This window comes from Gadus morhua, chromosome 22 (genome assembly GCF_902167405.1).
Source record: "Gadus morhua chromosome 22, gadMor3.0, whole genome shotgun sequence".
NCBI lineage: Eukaryota > Metazoa > Chordata > Actinopteri > Gadiformes > Gadidae > Gadus > Gadus morhua.
This window is the reverse complement of record NC_044069.1, coordinates 9,509,190-9,532,690: the sequence shown is the minus strand read 5'-3', so window position 1 is coordinate 9,532,690 and position 23,501 is coordinate 9,509,190. Positions and strand designations below refer to the sequence as shown.

Genomic DNA, 23,501 nt, shown 5'->3' with positions numbered 1-23,501 from the left:
GCAGGGAGTCTCAGGGTGTGTTCGAAACCGCCTACTTGCTTACTGCTTACTACCTACTAAATATTTGGCTTACTTCTCGAATCCTTAAATAATGATTGAGTACCGTAATCCATTTGAGTAATCGCCGTTGAGAAGACCGTCCTTACTTAACCACCTCAGATGACGTGAATCAAATGACGTGTCAATAACCTACCGGCCGGGCGCCGTTAATAAATATTATAAATAAATATATAAACGTCACATTTAACGTCACAGTACATCTTCAACCTAAGAATTTGCGGTGATGTGTTAAAAACAATTATTAAACAATTACATCGGTATGGCTGTGGGCTCTGCTGCTGCGGCTCCCCGTTTAGCGCCATTGCTTCCACTGTTCTTTTGAATAGACGCAGTGCATTCTGAGGCAGTTGAGTACGTCTAGTAAGCTAGCGATGCTTACACAAAATCTTTCCGTAAGTAGAAGACATTCGGATACTACTCGCTTACCTAAAACTCGCTTACTACGTTATGCTTACTTAATTTGACGTCATAGTTAGTAAGCAAGTATGCGGTTTCGAACACACCCTCAGTCTGCAGGCAGACGGACGATGAACAGTTCAACTTTCTACCCATAATGCCTCACCTGTAATCTTTGATGGATGTGGCATCTAAGCTTGCTTAAAAGAAAATCAGCTTGATCTTAACAGTCATACGTGTCCAACAGCAAGTAAGATGGGTGCCATCGTATTTTCTTAGCCTATAATCACAGTTACAGTCTCAAAGGGCTGAACAGGCCATATCTTTCTGACAGTAATCGAACGTGTGTGTATGTGTGTGTGTGTTTGTTTGTGCGTCTGTGTGTGTCCATCCAGACCCTGCTGAGAGAGGTGCACCAGGAGGGCATGCAGGTCCTGTCCCTGTCAGAGTTCCCCCTGACGGAGGACCAGGCCGGGGGATCAGGAGGTCCAGGGTGGGGCCAGACCCCCAGCCCAGGCTGGCCCAGGGAGAGGCAGGCCCTGCTGGACACCGTGCAGTCCCTGAAGACCCTGGTCACCCAGATGCAGACAAGCAGGGGGACACAGGTGAGACCACCTTATCATCTAGATCTGGAAGGAAGTTAAACTTAGCGTTATACATTTTCTCCTCATGACTTTAACGTAACGAGTCTGATCGTTTTGGGGTTGCGGTTAAAAGCTTCCGATCCAGGCTGCTTGGGCCTGTTTGCTGAGCGTCGTCTCTCTTCCCCCCTCCCGTCCTCTCTCCCCTCCCCCCTCCCTCCAGACCCCCGGAGGAGCAGACTGGCGTGGGGAGCTGCTTGGAGCGGTGCAGCAGGTGCTGATGGGGGAGCGCGGCGTGCTGAAGAGCGCCCTCTACAGCCAGCTGGACCAGCTGGACAGCAGCGACGCCATCGTCCACCTCAACCAGCTGGAGCAGAGGCTGGCCCAGCAGGTGAGCCGCGCGGCCGCAGCCCTCGTCCTGCCCGGGATCACCCCCTTATGGGAGGGCTTTCATTTGAAAGGCAAAAACTAAAAAGTGGATTTAGTGTACTGGTCAAATTTTTTTATCTGTGACGAGTTTTAAAAAAATATCATGGTTTTTATTCTCCAGATAAGAGTGGTGGTTGAGATTGACACGATGTTGCCCAGGAAAGTTTGTGCACAGTAGTCAGTTTACCCCTGGGTCTTAATCGCAGACTCACACATTCGGATGAAATGTGGCGGCACATCTAACAGCAGAGCACAAACTAAAAATAAAATATCCCAGGGGTCGCTTAAATAATTATTTTTAGAAATCCCTTGGAAGCCGGGTGGGCAGAATTGCAAAAAACAACAAAAAACTGTTTTCTCTCTCGCGCTCTCTGTCTGTCTCTCTGATTCTCTGTCTCTGTCTCTCTGTATCTGTCTCTCTGTATCTGTCTCTCTTTCTGTCTCTGTCCCTCTGTATCTGTCTCTCTTTCTGTCTCTGTCTCTCTTTCTGTTTCTGTCTCTCTCTTTCTCTGTCTCTCTTTCTGTCTCTGTCTCTGTCTCTATCTTTCTCTGTCTCTCTTTCTGTCTCTGTCTCTATCTTTCTCTGTCTCTCTTTCTGTCTCTGTCTCTCTTTCTCTGTCGCTCTGTCTCTGTCTCTCTGTCTCTATCTTTCTCTGTCTCTCTTTCTGTCTCTGTCTCTCTCTTTCTCTGTCGCTCTGTCTCTGTCTCTCTGTCTCTATCTGTCTCTGTCTCTCTCTTTCTCTGTCGCTGTCTCTGTCTCTCTGTCTCTATCTGTCTCTGTCTCTCTCTTTCTCTGTCGCTCTGTCTCTGTCTCTCTGTCTCTATCTGTCTCTGTCTCTCTCTTTCTCTGTCGCTGTCTCTGTCTCTCTGTCTCTCTGTCTCTATCTGTCTCTGTCTCTCTCTTTCTCTGTCGCTCTGTCTCTGTCTCTCTGTCTCTATCTGTCTCTGTCTCTCTCTTTCTCTGTCGCTGTCTCTGTCTCTCTGTCTCTCTGTCTCTCTCTGTCTCTGTCTCTCACTTTCTCTGTCTCTGTCTCTCACTAACATACATTGTGTGGTCTCTGTCTCAGTCACTAACATGCAGTGTGTTGTCTCTCTGTCCGTCCCCTAATGCAGGAGGTCCACCACAGAGAGGCCATGGGTTCTCTCCAAACCGCTGACCGCTCCAGTCTCCTCTCTGAGGTCCAGCAGCTCAGAGCCACCATGGAGCAGCTCCACCCAGGTCATTAGATGGGTTAATGCTGTCAGGATGGAAAGAGAATTTAGATAATGATAACCTTGATCTTAAAACACTTTTCAGTCCTCCACTAAACTAATAGTCAAGTGAAACGGTAAAGGCATGCATGCATTTTAATTACAAATACGTCATTATGACCAACCTGGTCCTGTGATGCGGCCCACAGTTTGAGAACCCCTGTTCTGAACAGCCTGTCAATCACTCTGTGTCCTCCAGGCGTCCAGCCGGCCTTGTCCCCTGGGCCAGAGGCTGAGGGCGGGGCCCAGAGAGGGAGTGTGGGCCCTGGGTCCGGAGCCCCCGGCGACAGGGTCCTGCTGGAGGAGCTGAAGGGGGAGCTGTCCCAGACCAAGCTGGAGCTGGAGACCACGCTGAAGGCCCAGCACAAGCACCTGAAGGAGCTGGACGCACTCAGGTCCGACCCGGAGACACACACACACCCACACACACACACACTCTTACACCATCACGTTACACACACACACACTCTTACACAATCACGTTACACACACACACACACACACACACACACACACACACACACACACACACACACACACACACACACACACACACACACACACACACACACACACACACACACACACACACACACACTTATTCAATCACGTTTCACACACACACACACACACACTCTTACACACTCTTACACACTCTTACACACACTCTTACACGTTTTACAAACAGACACCCACACTCTTGGACAATCACGTTTCATTCATCGACCATCAATTAAACTATTCACAATGGCTTTTTATTTTTATTTAGATTATTAAAGTTATATAAAGTGATCAATCATCTTTAATTATGTCTCTAAGCCTAAACACTTTCTTCCATGATGTTCAATTATGTCCGAGGCATGCACACAGGTTCCGTATCACTATCAGCAGTAAAACAATATCTGCCTCCTCCAGCCCGGCCCCTGTTGCCGCGGGCGTGGTTCAGTCATGTAGATCCAACCCCTGGACCGCGTGGTTATGAGTGTCCGTCCCCCGCAGGAAGGAGGTGTCTGAGCGGGCTGCGGAGCTGGAGGCGCTGACGGACCAGCTGTCTGAGGAGCGCAGGAGGACCAGGGAGCTGCAGTGGGTCCTGGAGAAGGAGAGGAACCGCACCGGCCGGAGTGAGGAGAGCCAGCAGGAGGAGCTGGAGGTCAGACATTCATGTTATGAACGATAGTGCTGAATGGTATTATGACCTACATGTATAATGTCTACAACATAACCTGTCCCAGGCTATAGCTGTTATAATAAGTATTACATTATAAATAATGTTATGTTCATAATGTCTATAACATAACCTGTCCTAGGCTATAGCTGTTATAAGTATTACATCATAAATGATGTTATGCTCTTCATGTATAATGTCTACAACATAACCTGTCCTAGGCTATAGCTGTTATAAGTATTACATCATAAATGATGTTATGCTCTTCATGTATAATGTCTACAACATAACATGTCCCAGGCTATAGCTGTTATAATAAGTATTATGCTACTAACTATAACGCTGAAGGGTATTATGCTCTTCATGTATAATGTCCACAACATAACCTGTCCTAGGCTATAGCTGTATTAATACTCATTATTATATTATAAGTGATACTATGCTCCTCATGTATAGTGTCTACAACACAACCTGTCCTACCCTGTAGTTATAGTTAGTTATAACTACAGTGCTGAGTTATGTTATGCTCTTGATGGACCACCTCTCCGCCCCCAGGACCTGCGGGTGTCGGCGGAGGAGCAGCGGAGCCGGGCGGCCCAGCTGGCCTCCTCCCTGGAGGAGGAGCGCCACGCCTCCTCCCAGCGGAGCCTCCAGGCCCAGCAGGCCCAGCTGGCCCTGCAGAGCCGGCTCCAGGAGCTCCAGGTGAGGCTGGACACTCAGCAGGCCACGGCCCGCGAGATGAGCAGCGCCCTGGGCAGGGAGCGGCGGCTGAGGACGGGGGCCGGCGGGGCGGAGCAGGAGGAGGAGGAGGAGGAGGAGGAGGAGGTGGAGGGGGTGGGAGGAGAGAGGAGCGTGCTCAAGAGGCTGCAGCGGGACCTGGATGAGAAGCACGCACAGGTGAGGGTGGGGTCCCGCCTGGAGACCTGATGGGGAACACACTTGACTAAAGGGCTGGGCGATTAATCAAATTTTGATTTTAGCCTCAAACGCTCACAAAATTAACAAAATCGATTATTATTATTTTTTTATGTTTTATAGAAAGAAAGAACAGCTGGATACATTAATCAGTATATCATTTTAGATTGAAAAAGTTCTCAGTTACAATTAAAAATTTGGAGGGACATGCTGAATAACTACAAAATGTTTTCAAACTCAAAAATAATCGTTTGAGGAATCGTGATATCAATATTGACCAAAATAATCGTGATTATGATTTTTCCCATTATCGAGCAGCCCTTCTAGACAATATGAGTTAACATATTGTTCCTTGAGTTAAAGGCATATTGTACGGGATCCAGTAATATGCACTTTTTATTATGTTGTTGAAATTGTTTTTTACATCCTGACAGCAATAAATAACTTATGGGCAATGAAAAAGAAGCGAAAAAAAAACGAATTCTGTATCTGCTATAAACCTGTTAAAATGCTTACCAATCGGAGACACTGTACCCGAATCGAAATAACCAATCACAAGCCTGCGCGTTCTCTCCCCTCTGTGTACGAGCCTGAGCCGGCCTGAGCGCGTTCATGGAGGGCAAAGAAAGCGTTGTTGTCATAGTAGTTCATGACAGTGGACTAGACCTAGTGAGCCTACAACGTTTACACAATGGAAGAGAAACAACTGAAGTTACCACTGCCACCGTTACTTGCCCTGGTTCATCCTTTTAAAAAGGCAAGAAAAAGAAAGACAGAAACTGAAAAGGCAGCAACAAAAAAGAAGTTGGAGACTGCTCGAGGAAAAACGAGAATAAATATTGGATTAGCTTTTCAGCGATGGCGACAACTGAGGGAGTTGAATGGCCTGAAAAGTGACGCAATGGTTGCCGTTGAAGTAACCCGTAAGCAGCAGCAGCGCTCGTGCACGGCTCTGTGTCGAGGGGTGGGGGCAGGGAAACCTGAAGGGTGGGGGAGGAGTTAAACGGAACTCCGAAGAGAAGCATGTCAAATCATGCTAGCTCTCTCACATCGTACAGTATAGCTTTAATAATTTACAAAAACATGTATATAAACATGTAATATATATATTTTAATCAGAGTTATTTTATTTTTAAACACTGTTTAGAAAAGAGGGGGCTTGTTATCCCCATGGGTACGACCAACAGCGACTTTATGATACTTTTATAGTACCGTTGATGTGGTACTGTTATATAAAGCGATGTTGTTTATGAAACCTGCCACACAACGTAGCGTTATACAATGTGCCCGGGAAGCCTAACCCATGAAGGCGGCTATTAAATATAGTTTAATAAATAATAATACAATATAATAATATACATTATTTGTCTTTAACCAGCGCCTGTATAACACAAATGTGCTAAAAATCCCTTTTCCTCCTCCTCCTCCTCTTCCTCCTCCTCCTCCGCCTCCTCCTCCTCCTCCTCCTCCTCCTCCCCCCCCCCTCCCCCCAGGTTGTGCGCCTCCTCGGGGAGCTGGAGGCCCAGCGGCTGGAGGCGGTGCGGCAGCAGGAGGAGGTGCAGCGCGGCGGGCAGCGCGCCCAGAGGGACCAGGAGGCCCTGGAGGAGGCCCGCGGCCAGCTGGCGCTGCTGGAGCAGCGGGCGGGGGACGCCCAGCAGCAGCTGGAGAGAGAGGCCCAGAGGAGGAGGGCCCTGGAGCAGGAGAAGGAGGCGCTGGAGGAGAGGCTGGCGGAGGTGGGCCAGCGGCTGGCGGGCGGAGCAGGCGGAGCGGGGGGAGCAGCGGCGCGCTCGCACGACCCACAAGACGTGAGCGGTTTAAGAGCTTTACCTCGTTGATGGGTTGTTGTTTTGATATTTTAAGATCAGGCTTAAAGACGTCATATCCAGTTTGTACACCTTTTACCAGGTTTGAGTGTGACTAGCCGCTACAAGCCGTTTTGAAAATCCGTCTAGGCGGACACGCCCACTGGTGATCTCAAAAGAGGGCAGATTTTCAAATGGGCATTTATTCGCGAATCACACTCACACACGGCGGTATAATGCGTCACCTTTTAAGTTGAAACCTACTTGCTACGACCGAACAGCTTAGCATTACATTTTCGGATTCATAATATCCTGACCGTAGTGTGCGATCTAAGACGGCCCACTAAAGTAGCAGTAGGTTTATACTGGTGTCTCCCCCCTCTTTACAGTAGTACTACCATGACCTAGCGGTCTCCAGCTAAGCCTGCGTATCTCTCTGTGTGCCCCTCCTACAGCCTGCCCGCGACACACCCGCCGAGCGCACCACAGACCGGCTGCACCACCCGGAGACCTCCACCTCCACCACCACCACCCATGGGCACGCAGGCCCCGGCCCCTACTCTGACGGCACCGGGGGGGTCCAGCCTGGACTACCGGGAGCATGGCGCTCCGGCGACCACATCCTGGGCAAGCTGAGCCTCACTGCCTCCAAGATCCGCGCCATGGCCGGCAGGAACACCGACAGGTAGCACGCACCTCCTGTGTCCTGCGGCGCAGTGCCTGTTTAATTCCTTTAATTTAATCAGTCGTTGTTTGCTTGTTTCTGATACGGGAGGAAACCTCTCCCTTCTCCTTAATGATGTTTAAAAAAAGTAAGAATCGAAAGAATGAAATCATAACCTGTTATGTTCCATCGTTGCAATTGTGTGTTGATATGTGTTCCAAACAAGTGTTGACATGCCCTTTAACCTCAGCACTCAGTTAAGCATCCACTTACCTGTTGAAGACCGGAAGGCATTGTGCCTCAATTGTTGTGTAACCCTTAGGCTTGTTCATCTATGCCCCTATGACATGGCATTGAAATCAAAAAAAATGTATGTATGCTGGACATACTATAACCTTCTTTATTTTATTATTGCATCTTTTTATATTCTATGGGTTGCTGTAACAAGTACATTTCTCATGCATGGGATGAAATAAAGTTCTTACCATTAGCTGGTACCTAGTGGTAGCAGGTTGGCCTGATCTCCCCTATGGACCCCATCACTGTCCTGTGTGTGGCTGCAGTCTGACCACGGAGGTGGAGAAGGAGGAGCTGTCCTGGATCCAGACCAACCTGGACGAGGTCATCAGTATGTTACAGCAGTCGCCCGGTCTGCCCGCGCTCTCAGAGGTCAGTCCACTGCTGTTGGCTGGTTTGTTATTCCTTTGTGTCTCGGGGTAGTACGGTCCTTGACAGACAAGCACCTTTCTTGAATTGAATGTGACACACACCCGATAACTTAAGCAAAGTATTAGTCCTGTTGTGTTTTGGTCAACTTTGAATGTGATCAAAACAATACAGTATTATACACCAATTCAGACGGTTTTCTCGTTAACATGTTCAGGTTTTTTACTGCAGACCTGTTTGGAATTTCCAAAGACTGCTGATTATTTGTGCTAAAATTATCTTTAAATTGTGCTAAAAATATCTTTAAATTCCCAATCTCTGTATATTATTCATTTCATATTTTGTTCTTTATGAACCATTATGAAATATAGTGACTTCAACCAGGACTTCATTATTACTGACATGAAAAACGCAAGAAACTCAATCATTGTGACTTTGACGTCCCACTCGTCCAGCACCAGAGTCTGGCTCCGATGGCAGGAAGTTCCCTGGGCAGCAGCTCGTCCAACTTCCTGTCGGAGCGCCTGCTGCGTCAGAACGCCGAGCTGACGGGCTTCGTGAGCCGGCTGACGGAGGAGAAGAGCGACCTGAGGAACCAGACGCTGCGTCTGGAGGACGAGCTGCGGAGGCACCGCCACGCCGGAGCCCTGTCGGCGGACACGGTGAGTACTGCGGCCGCCGCTTCAGAGAGTACTCAGTACGTAAGAGAGTACTGCGGGCAGGCAGTACCTGAGTCAGTACATCACCCAGGACTTTAGAGAGTACTGCGGGCAGGCAGTACCTGAGTCAGTACATCACCCAGGACTTTAGAGAGTACTGCGGGCAGGCAGTACCTGAGTCAGTACATCACCCAGGGCTTTAGAGAGTACTGCGGGCAGGCAGTACCTTAGTCAGTACATCACCCAGGACTTTAGAGAGTACTGCGGGCAGGCAGTACCTTAGTCAGTACATCACCCAGGACTTTAGAGAGTACTGCGGGCAGGCAGTACCTGAGTCAGTACATCACCCAGGACTTTAGAGAGTACTGCGGGCCGGGACATTAGTCAGTACATCACCCAGGACTTTAGAGAGTACTGAGGCCGGGACATTAGTCAGTACATCACCCAGGACTTTAGAGAGTACTGCGGTTAGTACTTTAGAGAGTACTGAAGGCAGGCAGTGCTTTAGTCAGTACATAACTCAGTACATTAGGGAGTACTGCAGGAGGTACTTTAGTTAGTACATCACCCAGTAAACCAGAGAGTACTGCAGCTAGTACCTTAGTCAGCTCTTGTCCCAGTACTTTAGAGAGTACTGCAGCAAGTACTTTAGTCAGTACATCACCGAGCACTGACTAAAGTACTGCAGACTGACTTTAGTCAGTACGTCACCCAGTACTTTAGAGAGTACTGCAGCCGGTACTTTAGTCAGTATTTCACCCAGTACTTCAGTCTTACATCACTGCGTACTATGGTCAGTACATCACTGATGGCTTCACAGAGTACTTACTTTAGTTCTTTACTCACTACATCAGTGAACACTGTAGAGAGCACCTCAGTTCGTACCTCAGTTCGTACTTCAGTAACCCCCCCCCACCCCCTCCTCCGCCCCTCCCAGACTGGGACCAGGGGCGCCCCCACCAGGAGCGACTGGGCGGTGTCCAGCGCGCTGCTGTCCCAGGAGCGGGAGGCGTGGTCGCGGGAGCGGTCCCGTCTGGAGAAGGCCCTGCAGCAGGCCCAGGCCCAGGCCCAGGCCCAGACGGGCAGGCTGAGGGGGGAGGTCCGCAGCGAGGCCCTCAGCGACGTCACGGGGCCCGACCGGGACAACGCCGCCCTCAAGGTCAGCGGGGGCGAGGGGGGGAACGGGGATGCCTGTCTGACCAGGAGCAACATGTCTGCTTATGATCATGCAGGCTGTCAGACGGATGCCCTGCAGCCTGATCTATACACCAGAGAGTGGATGAAGTTTGGAATAGTTTTTTGTATTTGTATGTAATTTGTATTTATTCTTTTCGTTATTTTTTTTTTACAGTTGTTATCTGTTGCTTTGTGTATTCTTTAATATGTATTTTTTTTATATTTTAGCCATCCTGTGCCTAGCTTAACATCTTGCCAAAGGACTACAGTTGACCATAACCCTGCTGGCTAACACTGGCACACATACACAGAGATGTGGATTAATGTGCACTGCCCTCTTAATAAATACATGCAATGAAATAAAATATTAACCAATACATCCCCCCCCCCCCCCCACAGAGGATATATGGGAAGTACCTGCGGTCGGAGAGCTTCCGCAAGGCGCTGGTCTACCAGAAGAAGTACCTGCTGCTGCTGCTGGGGGGCTTCCAGGAGTGTGAGGAGGCCACCCTGGCTCTCATCACCAGGATGGGGGGCCGTCCCGCCATCTGCGGCCCGGACTCGGTCGCACTGCGCCGCCGCCGCGGCCTCACGCGCTTCCGCTCGGCCGTGCGCGTCTCCATCGCCCTCTCCAGGTAGGAGGCCCGTGGGGGGGGGGGGGGGGGGGGGTCTGGGTGGGGACTGGGTGGAGGGGGGGAGAGGCATGGTTAGAACCGGGTGGACGAGGACTGCGTGTGTCGGAGATGTCCGCTTATGGCATCGGTCCTTCCTCCTTCCATCCTTCCTTCTCACTCTCCTACCTCCTTCTGCTCCCTCATCCTGCATGCCCCTCTCCCTTCTCCTCCTTTCTGCCCTCTGCTCCTCCTCCTCCTCGCCATCTCCCCCCTCCTCCGTATCTTTGCTCCTCCATCCCCCCCCCCACTCCCTCCTGGTCCTCCATCTTTTTCTTCTAAAGAAATCGACCTCTAATGTATCCGTCACTCGTTCATTGTGAAGCCCTTCGTGCAATGTTGTAGCGCATCATTTTTTTTTTTTTAAAGCGAAATGCGAAGGAAATGTGATTGAGGGCAGCAGAACCTCACCGACACCTCTCCTGTCTCTCTCTCTCTCCCCAGGATGCGCTTCCTGGTGCGGCGATGGCACAAGGCCACCGGCGTCAGAAGCCCGAGCCCCAGCTCCGGTGCGGGCAAGACACACGCCATAGGTACCTGTCTCCAGGGTCGTGGTTCCATCGGGGCTCTGATGAAGCATTCAGACGTCCTAAGAGAAGCCAGCTCCCGCAGAACATTGATAGCATTGGACTGAAGTTTAAAACATTTCTAAATGAGTGCAGGAGCATTTTATGTGGTCACGTGACCATCTTCACCATGGTAACGCCAACACCGCTAACCAGCTGTGTGTGTGTGTGTGTGTGTGTGTGTGTGTGTGTGTGTTTGAAACAGGGATGGAGGTGAAGGCCTTCCTCCACCCGGGGAGCGTGGAGGTGTACCGGGAGAGAGGAGGAGAACGAGGAGGTGGTGGAGGAGGGAGCACCAGCAGCCGGGGACGCAGCGGACGGGATTCCCCCAGATCCGCCATCTCCAACACCACCCACAGGTAAGGTCATCGGCCACCGGTCAGAGGTCAACGTGGTCTACTCCACTCGTTGTTGAGATTGATGAAAGCACAGTGAGTGGAATGAGTTGGTGGTATTAGCTTAGTTCAGGGGCCCGATGAAGAAGGGGCCAGGGGCTGGTGCAGTAGCTCAGGAGGTAGAGCGGGTCGGCTTGGTAACCGCGCGGTTGCTAGTTCGATCCCCGGCTCCTCATGTCGAGGTACCTCGACACTCAACCCACTCAGTCCCTGAGCAAGGCACCTCACCCTCACTGCTCCCGATGACCTGGCTGTCCCCCTGCGTGGCTGACACCGCCGTTGCTGTGTGAATGGGTGAATGGTAGGCAGTAACCTAAAGCCCTAGTATCACCTTCCCTGTTCCAGGTACCATGTAGGCGGGGACGGTGGCTCTCTGACGTGCTCCCACCTCCTGAACTACGACCCCGACCGCGCCCTCACCGACTACATCTCCCGGCTGGAGGCCCTGCAGAGGAGGCTGGGCAGCGTCACCTCAGGTGCTCACTCACTCACTCACTCACTCACTCACTCACTCACTCACTCATTCACTCACTCACTCACTCACTCACTCACTCACTCACTCACTCACTCACTCACTCACTCACTCACTCACTCACTCACTCACTCACTCACTCACTCACTCACTCACTCACTCTCTCACTCTCTCACTCACGCGCTCATTCTCACTCACTCACTCACTCACTCACTCACTCACTCACTCACTCACTCACTCACTCACTCACTCACTCACACACTCACTCACTCACTCACACACTCACTCACGCACACATTCACTCACTCACTCATTCTCCCACACAGTATACTTGCATGCAAAACATCTACAGAGTCACAAATATATCACCTCAGGTACGCACACAGTCACTAACACGCAAAGTGCCCTTGCATAGAAAACATCTACTGAGTCACAAATATAACAGAGCATATTTACAGAGCAGTAAACTGTGCTTGTCCTATCCTTTCTGATGCATGCATCAACTGTCTAATTGTTATAAAAAACGATGATATCATTGTTTCCCCAGGTTCATCTTCCTACGCCCCATTGCACTTTGGTCTGAGGAGATGAGGAGGCTGAGGCGTTGCCGTGGAAACTGGCTTGAAGAATTCTCTGTGGCCTTCCTCTCGTGCGGAGCAGCGTGCGCTATTTTATTTTCACGGACGCTACATTCCATGTGGACCAAAACTCTTGTCGTGTTTTGGTGTCGGTGTGCTTATCTGGCTATTTATTTATTTTTTATTTTTACTTTGTGTGCGTTTGATTTGTCTCCAGCACACGATGGTAAAAACAGCTTTCGTTTATCATTTTTCAATCTGCCTCTCTTTAGTTTTTAATGGAACTTAAATCGTGTATATTGGTCTTATTGCTAATTTAAAACTCTCTCGATTAATTTATGAAATTGTATGTTGTCGTTGTTGTTATTTCTCTGTTCGGACGACTTTGAAGATGACTGTGGAGAGAGTTTGAGGGGTAGGAGGAGGCTGCTACTGGATATTAATACACTACACTGTGTTTTGTTAAGGCCGCTTTAACGGACGGACTGCAGACAACATTTGTAGAGAGTGTATTTTTGTAAAGGGTAGGTGCTTTTGAATTTCCTGGGTATTTTGTCAAGAACTGAAATAAAGATGATATTTGAAATAATGAATGTGGCATTGCTTGTTTCCCAATTAAAGTCTACGATTCCTGGAAGTTTTCCATAGAACATTTATAGCGCATATAGTTAGTTAACTCGCCTTCTCCTGAGATGCGTTGACAGATTGTACCTAATACACAATACAGTCGTCATCGATACCAAAGCCAAAAGGAGATGATTAAATATTGCATAACATGAAATGGTTGATGAAAATGAACCGATTACATATTTTCTTATCATCTACATCTTGAAATGAATAAAGATGTCACATCTTCAGGAGACGGGCCTAGACCTACTGAAGATTTACAGGTAGTGCTATATATTAAGAAATGTTCAACTTGTGCCCATATGGTGTCCTATTTGAGGTGTAACCATTTTATAGTAAAATGTGATTGTGCAAATCTGGTTCTTTATATAGTGCACGACTTAATACCAATAGAGAGGATAGTCTATTGCTGCCATATGTTGCCAGCTAGCCAGTATCAGTCTCCACACCGATAGAGGGCGGCGGGTCTTTCTGACTGTCGTGTAGCTGTTTTGGTGTCATCTTCCTCTTCTATTGAGTCCGTCAACAATTGGGTCCGACGAGAAATAAACTACGGTCCTGCAGTGTACGGTTTGAGGTTATAACTACGCAGGTTGATCCGCACTTTGTTATTGATGACGTACAATATTTGCCGAAGGACTTACCTTGATAACATGTTCACAAACTAATGGTAACTAATGAGGCGTCAACTTCTATCTAACATATGTGATCTGTGTTGACACTAGTTTGGTTCAACTTATTGTAACTTATGTCGGCTATGGGTTGATCATGCTAAAACCGAAAGAATGAATGGCGTGGGTTCATTTGAGGCTCAGTTCGTATGCAAGAACAAGTATACGGTACTATTAACGAGTATAGTTGAATAAAAATAATAGGTGGGGCAATGTTAATTTAATAAATTAATTTAACCTAGTTACTCCAGAAAACTGGCAACCTGTGCCTTCTTCTCCTTTGCACCTGTCCTGCACCTGTCCTGCACCTGTCCTGCTTTTGATAACATAAATGGACTAATGCAGACCTTTCTTTCTGTTCCCACAATATAGTGCCACAGACATTGCCTAACAAAAAAATGACATTAGTATCCATAACTAGAGCTCTTTTGAGCCTATACCGAGCAGTGGCGCTGCGTTGCAGTTCATCGCTCCTTCCCGTCCCGAGGACAGCCCCCTGGCTCCCGCGGGGGCTTTGCACCGCCACGCCCACCCCAGACGGCGACCACCTCCACGGCAAGCAGAAGACTTCGGCTGGCTCCGAAAACGTTTCTCTGCTGGAGAACCTGAGCCTGCTGGGCGTGGACCTGAAGAAGGCTCGCCAGCGCCAGCCGGGCGTGCTGCGCAAGCTGCTGACCAACGAGCAGGGCGTGGCCGGCTTCCTGCAGGCCAAGGGCGCCAGCCGCCAGGTGATCGCCGGCATCATCTCGCGGTACCCCCGGGCCATCACGCGCTCCCTGGACCACCTGGAGCAGCGCTGGGCGCTTTGGCGCCGCGTGTTCGCCAGCGACTCGGAGGTGGTGGACATCCTGCACCGCTCGCCCGAGTCGTTCTTCCGCTCCAGCGACAACGAGAACCTGGAGAAGAACATCGTCTTCCTGTCCTCGCTGGGCTTCGACGCCAAGGCGCTGCACCGGCTGCTGACCACGGCGCCGCGCACCTTCTCCAACAGCGCCGAGCTCAACCGGCAGATGGTGGAGCTGCTGGAGGACGTGGGCTCGGAGCTGGGCCTGACGCACCGCTCGGAGCCCACGCCCGAGGGCTTCGCCAAGGCGGTGATCAGCAGGAACGTGTACGTGCTGATCCGCAGCACCAAGCGGGTGCGGAGGAACGTGGAGGTGCTGCGGGCGTCCCTGCGGCTGGACGACGCCGAGCTGCTGGCCCTGCTGCAGGGACCCGGCGCGGAGATCCTGGACCTGTCCAACGAGTACCTCGGCAAGAACTTCAGGAGCCTCCGGGAGAAGATGGCGTCGCTGGGCTGCGGGCGGGCCGACGTGAAGCGGCTGGTAGTGGCCTACCCCATGGTGCTGTACATCAGCTCGGAGAACCTGAGCGGCAAGCTGGACGCCCTGCTGAGGGGCGGGGTCAGCATACAGCAGGTGGTGGACAAGCCCAAGGTGCTGGACTACAGCACGCAGAACATCGCCGGGCGCATCGAGGAGCTGCAGAGGGTGGGCTACGAGTTCCAGAGGCACGGCATCGCCATCCTGGACACGAGTCGCAAGAGGTTCGACGCAAAGATGCTGAAGCTCAGTGCTGCGCTGCCGCCGTCGACGCCGCCACAGGAAGGGGGAGGATGATCTGTGAGCTGCAGGGAGAATGTTATTGTTATTATGACTGAAGGATGGATGTTTGATTGGATGTTTGTTTAGTTTTATTGTTCAGCAGGTTTTAAAATGTGAATTTTGATGCGCACTACTTCTCCAAATTGTTGTATTCTTTTCTCTGAATGTTTCCGAGATATTTTCTATAGATTGTATAATCTGCTTTCAACATAAAATATGAAATAATGGACTTTTTGAAATGTTGTTATTTTAGTTGATCAAAGACCATAAAAAGATGCTGAACACCATTATTTGTTTTTGGTTTGTTAAAGCTGTGGCAGAGTGTGTTCTTCATAATTGTATGCTGCAGGTTTGGTGATGCTAAGTATTATCTTAATGCTCAAAAATAATTTGTGCTGCTTTGCTAGAGCGCGGAACCTACATTTGTCGCCGAGCATCCAGCGGACCGTCCAAAACCGTTACACAGAAGTTCATCACGCTCGCACTACACACTCGGTGCTCCTGTGAAGGTATCCGACTGCAACGCTACTACTATTCACTACTTTATGTTTTATTATACATGTTCGACGAGGAAGTGTGCTCGTAGGTTAGCACTCTTATCAGCTACTGATATAAACCTACTGACTGGTCACTAATTATTGCTAGCTGACAAGATAAATTGTAGGCTAAATAAGCATTAGATGTACATTATACATAACGTATTATTTCAAAAGCTTTCTTGACCAGGACCGAAGAAACTGATTGACATCAAATAAAGCGCCTCGTCGGTAAACATGCACTCATTCTCCAGCCATCAGCATAGCAGAAAAAGCACATCCGTGGTGTTTTGATCACGTGTTGCTATGTGTTTTTTGATTCATATTAATTTCAACAGTTGTTAATGTCATGTCGCTCGCTTATCTGAAATACTCATGCAGTGATCAACTATCACTGAGAAAAGGAATTGGCTTGTAAACGTTGTACATCATACATTCATACCGCTGGTGTCATTCACGGGAACTAACGTTGAACCCAACTGGACACACATGTTGTGCACACACATATAAGTGCACTTGTCTTTTAATACTCATCGGACATAGAACACACAATAAAGTCGATACTTTGTTCATAAGGTACCGTTTGTTCTCATTCTAATCGAGCTAATTCGTTGCTTTTTGGGTGTCGAAAGGAATGGAGGAAGCAGCCAGTCATGGTGGAGAAACACAGGTGACGGAGAAAGTACCAGAGCTTGCTGTTGATGGAAGGCGAGATGGAGTTAGAAAAGGCACAGCTGGCATTAAAACAGAGTAAGTTACCAATCGGTTACCATGAAAATATTGTGTGTAAAGTGGATAAGTTAACAGTAGCAAACATAAGACATTCCGACAAACGTTTATTACCCTAACCCTAGAAACATGGTCATGCAGCACTTTTTTTTGTAGGTAGGCTACTCTAATCTTTAATGAATGCATTGGTTGTTCTTTTCAATGTATATTTACCGATGTTATTATCCCCCAACCCGACTTATTTTTCCAAATTAACAGTTTTCTAACCACTAAAGACAAATTCCACGAGTTTCTTGACTCCAACGGGCAGCTCCCAAAAGAAAAAGAGGAGAAGAAGGAGAATCTCCCCCACGACAGCGATGAGCTCAAAGGCACTACGGAGGCATCAGAGGAGGAACCGGCAGCCAAGAAGCCGAAGGTGGAGCAGCAGGAGGAGAACAAACTGACCTGGAAGCAGCAGGGAAAGAGGCAGCGAGGGCAGAACAAGTCCCGACCGCACGTGAAGCCGACCGCGTACGAGGACCAGCGTCTCTGTCAGTCCGTGGCGCAGGTGGGAGAGCCTGAGGGCAATGTGTCCTATACACCGACTAAGGATCTGGGTTCCATCCCCAATGCATAGATTTGGTCACTTTGACGCTTTTATCGAAAGGGAGCAAAGTGAGGGTCATCGAAACAAAAAAAAACGAGTTAAATCACGTCATTTTACCTCTCGCTAACTTTACGACAATTCACTTGTCTCTAAAAGTCTGAACAGAATGTTTTTTTTTTAAGCATTTAGTTATTTTGCAGACGCTTCGTACACAAGTCACTTGCAGTGTCAGTTCCAGATACACATGGCATAACCCGCACGTCCCACACACACTGTCACACTGCACATTTAAAGGAAAAACACCGCGTCCTCTTCCTCACTCTTGTACAGGAAAACAGGAAGTGTCACTACGGCGACAAGTGCAAGTTCCTCCACGACGTGGCGGAGTACATGGCGTCCAAGCCGGCGGACGTCGGCCCTTCCTGCTACCTGTACGATACGTTCGGCGCCTGCTTCTACGGCGTGACGTGCCGCTTCGCCCTGGCGCACACCACGGCCGACTTCCAGAGCATGCGGGACGAGGCGCGGGTCAAGGCCCAGGAGGGGCGCACGCCCGTCAGGAACAGCCTGGACAAGGACCTGCAGATCCGCCTGAGGAAGCACCACGTGGCCTTCGACCGCTCGGCCGAGTACCTCCAGACCATCGCCAAGGCCCAGGAGCCCGGCCCAAAGCAGCAGCAGCAGCAGGAGGAGAGGAACGGTGAGGCACAGGGGTAGGGTGTGTTCAGGTTCAAGGGGTGTAGAGTGTTGGATTGGGAAACCGCCAAAGGGTCCTGGGTTTGATGCCCTGATGTTTGCAGTCTAGGCTGAAAACGTCCTTGAGCGAGATGCCCCCCCGTACCCCTACATCTTCATCCATGTATCTGAATCCAATGCGAGGCATAAATAGCTAGTAAATAATGACAGTAGTAGTTCAACTCTTATTTCCATTTTGAATATGTCTGGATCCGAAGTTGACATAGCTTATAATGAAGTAACTCGACTTGAGACGTTTTGGTATTGAAACCTGTGCCAAAGGACAAAAAAAAGCTAGATAAAGTAATGATGATATGGTTGTTTTAATGCGTTTTTATTTTTTATTTTTTTTATTCCCAGGCAACCAGCCTGAAGCTCCAAGCTCTGACCAGACTCCAGCAGCAGAAGGAGCAAATGAAGCTACAGCACCGGATGTTGAAGTAAGGCAGTTCACTGGTCGCATCACCTGACCTGACAGCACATGGCCAAGCTCTTATACTGCATGTACTGCACTGCCATAGTTCAAGGATAACACCTTCAGTGAGAGCTATCTTTAGCATTCAATAGAAGTAGGGATGTCCGATATTGGCTTTTTTGCCGATATCCGATATGCGATATTGTCCAACTCTAAATTTTCGATTCCGATATCAGCCGATACCGATGTCGATATTTGGGTTATTTATTTTTCCTCAAACCTAATTTAGGTAACATTACATATCTCCAGTTGTGGAATTAACACAACATGCTTAATGTTATTGTGATGCCCCACTGGATGCATTCTTCAATGCAACAAGGCTTTCCAAATGTTAACATTGTCTGTGCAAAATAAGAAAAATACTTCAACTTAATTTAAGGGAAAAGTGCCATGTTTATTTTTATTTTTTTAATGGTCTCAGACAACAGTTTGGATTACACTCTCCCTGAGATAATCTTGACAATGCCCACAACAAATAGGGCAAACTTGACTTCACAAATGATAAAACATTGTACCTGAACAACTATGTGCAACATAGCAGTATGTTTCTTTAACTAAAACTCAATAACCTTAATTGAATAAATGCACCAATATGAGTCAATTACAATGTGCACTGTACTGCACAATTTTGAAAACATTTATTTGAGCTATAAAAAAAAGAAAAAAAAATCGGTTTTAAGGCAAAAAAAATCCGATACCGATATTGACCGATATTACATTTTTATGCTAATATCGGGCCGATAATATCGGTGGGCCGATAATATCGGACATCTCTAAATAGAAGCCTTACTAGGTTTTCCCTTTGGATGAATTTCAGGCTGGCACAGAGAACAAGACGACGGTGAAGACGATTGGCCCGCTGACAGACGCTGATGTCATCAAGTTGCGTCCATGTGAAAAGAAGCAGGTATCTGTCATAAGGCTGATTTCAAAATAAAAGGGCAAGGAGTTGTTATTTTAAAGATGACCAAGTAACACAAACTATGAGTATTTATTTCAAGATGCAGTCACTGGCATGTTGTTAAATAGGTTGAATTGTTTTAAGCAGATAGGTGTTAAGATGACTGATTTACCCGAGTTCCCGTCTCTTAATTGGTCTATTTCTCCATCTGCTTTTAAGGTGGATTTTCAAGATAAGCTCTACCTCGCTCCGCTCACTACAGTAAGTTCATGCCGTCGCAGCTGTGGACATAAACGTATCAGAGACCATATCAGAGTGAGGCATTGCAGCTACGCTGGTTAACCCAGCTTGTGCCCCCCTCCTCTCCTTCCCCCAGTGTGGAAACCTCCCGTTCCGCCGCGTGTGCAAGCGCTTCGGCGCCGACATCACCTGCGGCGAGATGGCCATGTGCACCAACCTGCTGCAGGGCCAGCAGTCAGAGTGGGCGCTGCTCAAGAGACACGAGTCTGAGGACCTCTTCGGCGTGCAGGTCAAATCCCCATCATCATCATCATCGTCATCATAGTTCCAATATAACGGGGTTAAAATTTGCTGAGAAATGAGAGGCAGTATAAATTTGCTCAGAAATTAGATACGGTATACTTGAAGGATTATGGGTTTGCAAATAGTTCATTCTAGGTTGAGATGTAGTTTTAGTGGGAACGTGGGCCGAACGAGTGCGTCAATTTGTGGGTCTGCTCCGTGTCGTCCCCCAGATAGAGGGCTGCTTCCCAGACACCATGACCAGGTGCGCTGAGCTCATCAACAACCACATCGACGTGGACTTTGTGGACATTAACTCCGGCTGTCCCATCGACCTCGTCTACAAGAAGGTACCACCTACTCACAGGTCGTGTGTGTGTGTGTGTGTGTGTGTGTGTGTGTGTGTGTGTGTGTAAACTCGTCTGCTGCCGTCTCCTTCTCTCCAGGGTGGAGGATGTGGACTGATGACTCGCACCAGAAAGTTTGAACAGATAATCAGAGGAATGAACTACGTAAGTCCAACCATGAAACATCAAGTGCAATGTTACTCATAAGATACGTTTTATTGATTTGACTATCACATGTTTGTTGTGATAACAACCATTTCAATTTTAGATTATTTATTAACTTATGTTTTGTATAAAGTATCTATCAAGCATTTTTACCGAAGACACGATAAGTGATCTTGTTTTGTACATGTAAACCTTTCTTTTAATTCCATGCACTGAAAGCAGTGTCTTCCATGACGGGAACTGTGTCTCTCGAACTTACAAAAATCAGTTACCTGAAATGAGCATACCTGGGGAAATGGTCCAATCAGGTGGAGAGCACCACAGGGAGGCGGGTCTAATGTCTTTCCTCCCGGCCCCCCCCCAAGGTGCTCGACGTGCCGCTGACGGTGAAGATCCGCACCGGCGTCCACGAGAAGTACAACGTGGCGCACAAGCTCATCCCCGAGATGAAGAAGTGGGGCGTGTCCATGATCACGGTGCGTCCCCCGGGTGGTTGCTGTGTTGCCGTGCCGACCGAGCTATCCGAGCTAGCCTGGCAGAATCCTGGAACGAGGGCGGGGCCATCGGGTTTCAAGGCCAGAGACACTTTTCCAGACATGGAAAAGTGTCTCTGGTGTTTGTTTTTGCCTTTTTTTCAATGTCGGAAACAAACTTGATTTCCAATGCGAAACACCGCCCGAAACATCTGTCCGCTGGGCGCTCTGTGCTTGGGTCCTGACGTGGTCATGGCCTCACCCTCACCTCTGTCTTCACCCACAGCTTCACGGCCGCTCCAGGGAGCAGCGCTACACGAAGCTAGCGGACTGGGACTACATAAACACCTGCTCCTCCCTGGCCTCACCTCTCCCTCTCTTCGGTATGTGGCTCACCAGCGACCTCGTGAATGCCAGACCACCCGCTCCACCACCTGAGCCTCTGCAGCCCTTCAAGGGCAGAGGGTTAGGGCATCTGCCTCATGGATGCAACGGTTAGGCTGCTGACATGGGGGGGGGGGGGGGGGGGAGGGGGTCGCAGCCAGTACAACCCCCTAGCCACCCTAGGGAAAGCAAAGGTTGTGAAATACTACCCCCCCTTGTGTTGAAGTATAGGCAGGTGCACTGTGTTTTACTCACTAGTTGTTGTTGTTGTTGTTGACTTATTTATCCATTGGAACCCAGGGAATGGAGATATTCTGTCGTATGACGACGCCATGAAGGCAAGGGAAACGGGGGTGTCTGGCCTCATGATCGCAAGGTGGGTGTGTGTGTGGGTGTGTCATTTTTTCAAATCGTTATAATTTAAAGTGAAAGGTCTTTCATTCTGCTTGGTCTTGTGCGTGCACTCCCACCTCTGGCCACAGGGGGGCGCTGATAAAGCCCTGGATCTTCACGGAGATCAAGGAGAGGCGGCACTGGGACATCTCCTCGTCTGAGCGGTTGGACAACCTCCGGAACTTCTCCAACTATGGCCTTGAGCACTGGGGCTCTGACACCCGCGGCCTGGAGAAGACACGCACCTTCATGCTGGAGTGGCTCTCCTTCCTGTGCAGGTGTGTGTGTGTGTGTGTGTGTGTGTGTGTGGTGGGGGGGGGGAGGGGGTTACACATACGAATGTTTCAGACATCCACATGTTTTAAACATTCAAGGGACATTATTGTGCTTAAAATTATGCTTAGAACATGCTGTGTTTTGTAGAGTTTGTTGGCCATTTTGTTTGAACAGTATATTGGAAATGTATGTCTCCCTCTCTCCCTCCATGTCTCTCTCCCTCTCTCTCTCTATGACTCCTTCTCTCTGTATGTCTCTCCCTCTCCAAGTCTCTCTCTCTCTCTGTATGTCTCTCTCTCTCTCTCTCTCTCTGTCTCTGTCTGTCTCTCTCTCTCTCTCTCTCTCTCTCTCTCTCTCTCTCTCTCTCTCTCTCTCTCTCTCTGTCTCTCTGTCTCTCTGTCTCTCTCTCTATGTCTCTCTCTCTATGTCTCTCTCTCTGTATGACTCTCTCTCTCTCTCTCTGTATCCCCTCCCTCCCTCCAGGTACGTCCCGGTGGGGCTCCTGGAGCGTGTTCCTCAGAGGATCAACGACCGTCCTCCGTACTACATGGGCCGGAACTACCTGGAGTCCCTGATGGCCAGTCAGCATGTGGGGGACTGGGTCAAGATCAGGTGAGGAGGGCTCCTACCCGCAACCGGCTCCACTTCCGCTTAGGGCTGTGCCATTAATCCAATTTTGTTAGAGAAATTGCAGAATGGCTGGATACGTATTTGTACATTATTTTCTATTTGAACATTTTGTGCATTTGTTTAAGCCGAAATTTCAAAGTTCTCAGTTGCAAAATGTTTTTTTGGAGAGACTTGGTGAATCAATGCGTCATCTTTTCAAACTCAAAATTAATCGTTTCAATAATCGTGATTTCAATATTGACCAAAATAATCATGATTTAGATTTTTTTTTTCCATGATCTAGCAGCCCTGCTACTGCCTCCACTGTGTGTCCCTCAGTCCGGTTACACTCACGCTAATTCAGCAATCGTAGTGTGGATTGGGTTTCAGGGTCCTAACTTTACTTTAAAATCTCCGGACCAAACTCTTGTTGTAAAATGTTACCCTGAAAATGATGCACATCCCAAAATGATGTATTCTGTCCGCCATTGGCTGGTGACAGGGTTTGGTTCTCGACCCTGGGGTTGAACGGTTCCTTCCCCCTAATGGGTTCTGATCTCCTCTCTCGTCTTCTTACAGTGAAATGCTTCTTGGACCCGTGCCGAAGAATTTCAACTTCCTGCCAAAACATAAAGCGAACGCCTATGAAAAGTGATGGTCTCTCTGTCTCTGTTATCTCTCTCTCCCTGCTTCTTTTGCTCTATTTTGTTTGACCATGGAGATAAAAACATAATGTATGAAGACTGTGTGTGTGTGTGTGTGTATGCAAATTTGGAATGATAAAAGATGTTTAATATCTGGTTTGTTTTCTCTAAATAATATGTATGTGGCTGTGCATAGAACATATCAATAAAAAAGTATGCTGTGTATTTCTTCTTTTGTCCTCTGTTCATTATATAGGAAACCAACGCAGGACAAAGTGAGGTTGTCAATTAGCACACGAGCCATCTATAGGAAAAAATATTTCCTACTGTTGCACTGATCCTTTATGGTGAGATATATACATAGATTTGTTATAT

The 23,501-nt window shown here is 48.6% G+C and overlaps 3 protein-coding genes across 9 annotated transcripts in view; all 3 read left to right on the top strand.

Moving 5' to 3' along the window:
* Nucleotides 1-13,039, top strand: part of akap9 (A kinase (PRKA) anchor protein 9) — a 75,571-nt gene extending 62,532 nt beyond the window's left edge. For all 6 annotated transcript variants that reach the window (XM_030348072.1, XM_030348075.1, XM_030348074.1 and 3 more), the window contains 16 exons: nucleotides 852-1,061; nucleotides 1,261-1,428; nucleotides 2,580-2,685; nucleotides 2,917-3,112; nucleotides 3,717-3,867; nucleotides 4,438-4,779; nucleotides 6,291-6,602; nucleotides 7,055-7,284; nucleotides 7,827-7,932; nucleotides 8,385-8,591; nucleotides 9,526-9,747; nucleotides 10,164-10,399; nucleotides 10,880-10,968; nucleotides 11,207-11,360; nucleotides 11,742-11,872; nucleotides 12,416-13,039. In XM_030348072.1, the coding sequence (XP_030203932.1) occupies nucleotides 852-1,061; nucleotides 1,261-1,428; nucleotides 2,580-2,685; nucleotides 2,917-3,112; nucleotides 3,717-3,867; nucleotides 4,438-4,779; nucleotides 6,291-6,602; nucleotides 7,055-7,284; nucleotides 7,827-7,932; nucleotides 8,385-8,591; nucleotides 9,526-9,747; nucleotides 10,164-10,399; nucleotides 10,880-10,968; nucleotides 11,207-11,360; nucleotides 11,742-11,872; nucleotides 12,416-12,459 (2,904 nt within the window). In that variant the 3' untranslated portion in view covers nucleotides 12,460-13,039. The remainder of the gene's footprint in view (nucleotides 1-851; nucleotides 1,062-1,260; nucleotides 1,429-2,579; nucleotides 2,686-2,916; nucleotides 3,113-3,716; nucleotides 3,868-4,437; nucleotides 4,780-6,290; nucleotides 6,603-7,054; nucleotides 7,285-7,826; nucleotides 7,933-8,384; nucleotides 8,592-9,525; nucleotides 9,748-10,163; nucleotides 10,400-10,879; nucleotides 10,969-11,206; nucleotides 11,361-11,741; nucleotides 11,873-12,415) is intronic.
* A 578-nt stretch (nucleotides 13,040-13,617) lies between these two features.
* Nucleotides 13,618-15,635, top strand: mterf1 (mitochondrial transcription termination factor 1). Its single transcript, XM_030348143.1, has 2 exons — nucleotides 13,618-13,743; nucleotides 14,117-15,635. Exon 2 carries the CDS (start codon nucleotides 14,143-14,145, stop codon nucleotides 15,361-15,363), a length of 1,221 nt encoding a protein of 406 aa, XP_030204003.1. The 5' UTR covers nucleotides 13,618-13,743; nucleotides 14,117-14,142; the 3' UTR covers nucleotides 15,364-15,635.
* Nucleotides 15,636-15,717: 82 nt separating this feature from the next.
* Nucleotides 15,718-23,351, top strand: dus3l (dihydrouridine synthase 3-like (S. cerevisiae)). 2 transcript variants are annotated; one of them, XM_030348121.1, is made up of 16 exons: nucleotides 15,718-15,857; nucleotides 16,517-16,634; nucleotides 16,872-17,163; nucleotides 17,533-17,902; nucleotides 18,298-18,377; nucleotides 19,230-19,319; nucleotides 19,533-19,574; nucleotides 19,690-19,842; nucleotides 20,069-20,185; nucleotides 20,282-20,347; nucleotides 20,713-20,823; nucleotides 21,107-21,203; nucleotides 21,505-21,580; nucleotides 21,687-21,875; nucleotides 22,357-22,485; nucleotides 23,062-23,351. In XM_030348121.1, the coding sequence occupies exons 2-16, from the start codon at nucleotides 16,519-16,521 to the stop codon at nucleotides 23,135-23,137; spliced, it is 2,004 nt and encodes a 667-aa protein (XP_030203981.1). In that variant the 5' UTR covers nucleotides 15,718-15,857; nucleotides 16,517-16,518; the 3' UTR covers nucleotides 23,138-23,351. The 2 variants fall into 2 exon arrangements, with proteins under 2 accessions (XP_030203981.1, XP_030203982.1); XM_030348122.1 differs by having other exon boundaries at nucleotides 15,822-16,115.
* Nucleotides 23,352-23,501: the final 150 nt, after the last annotated feature.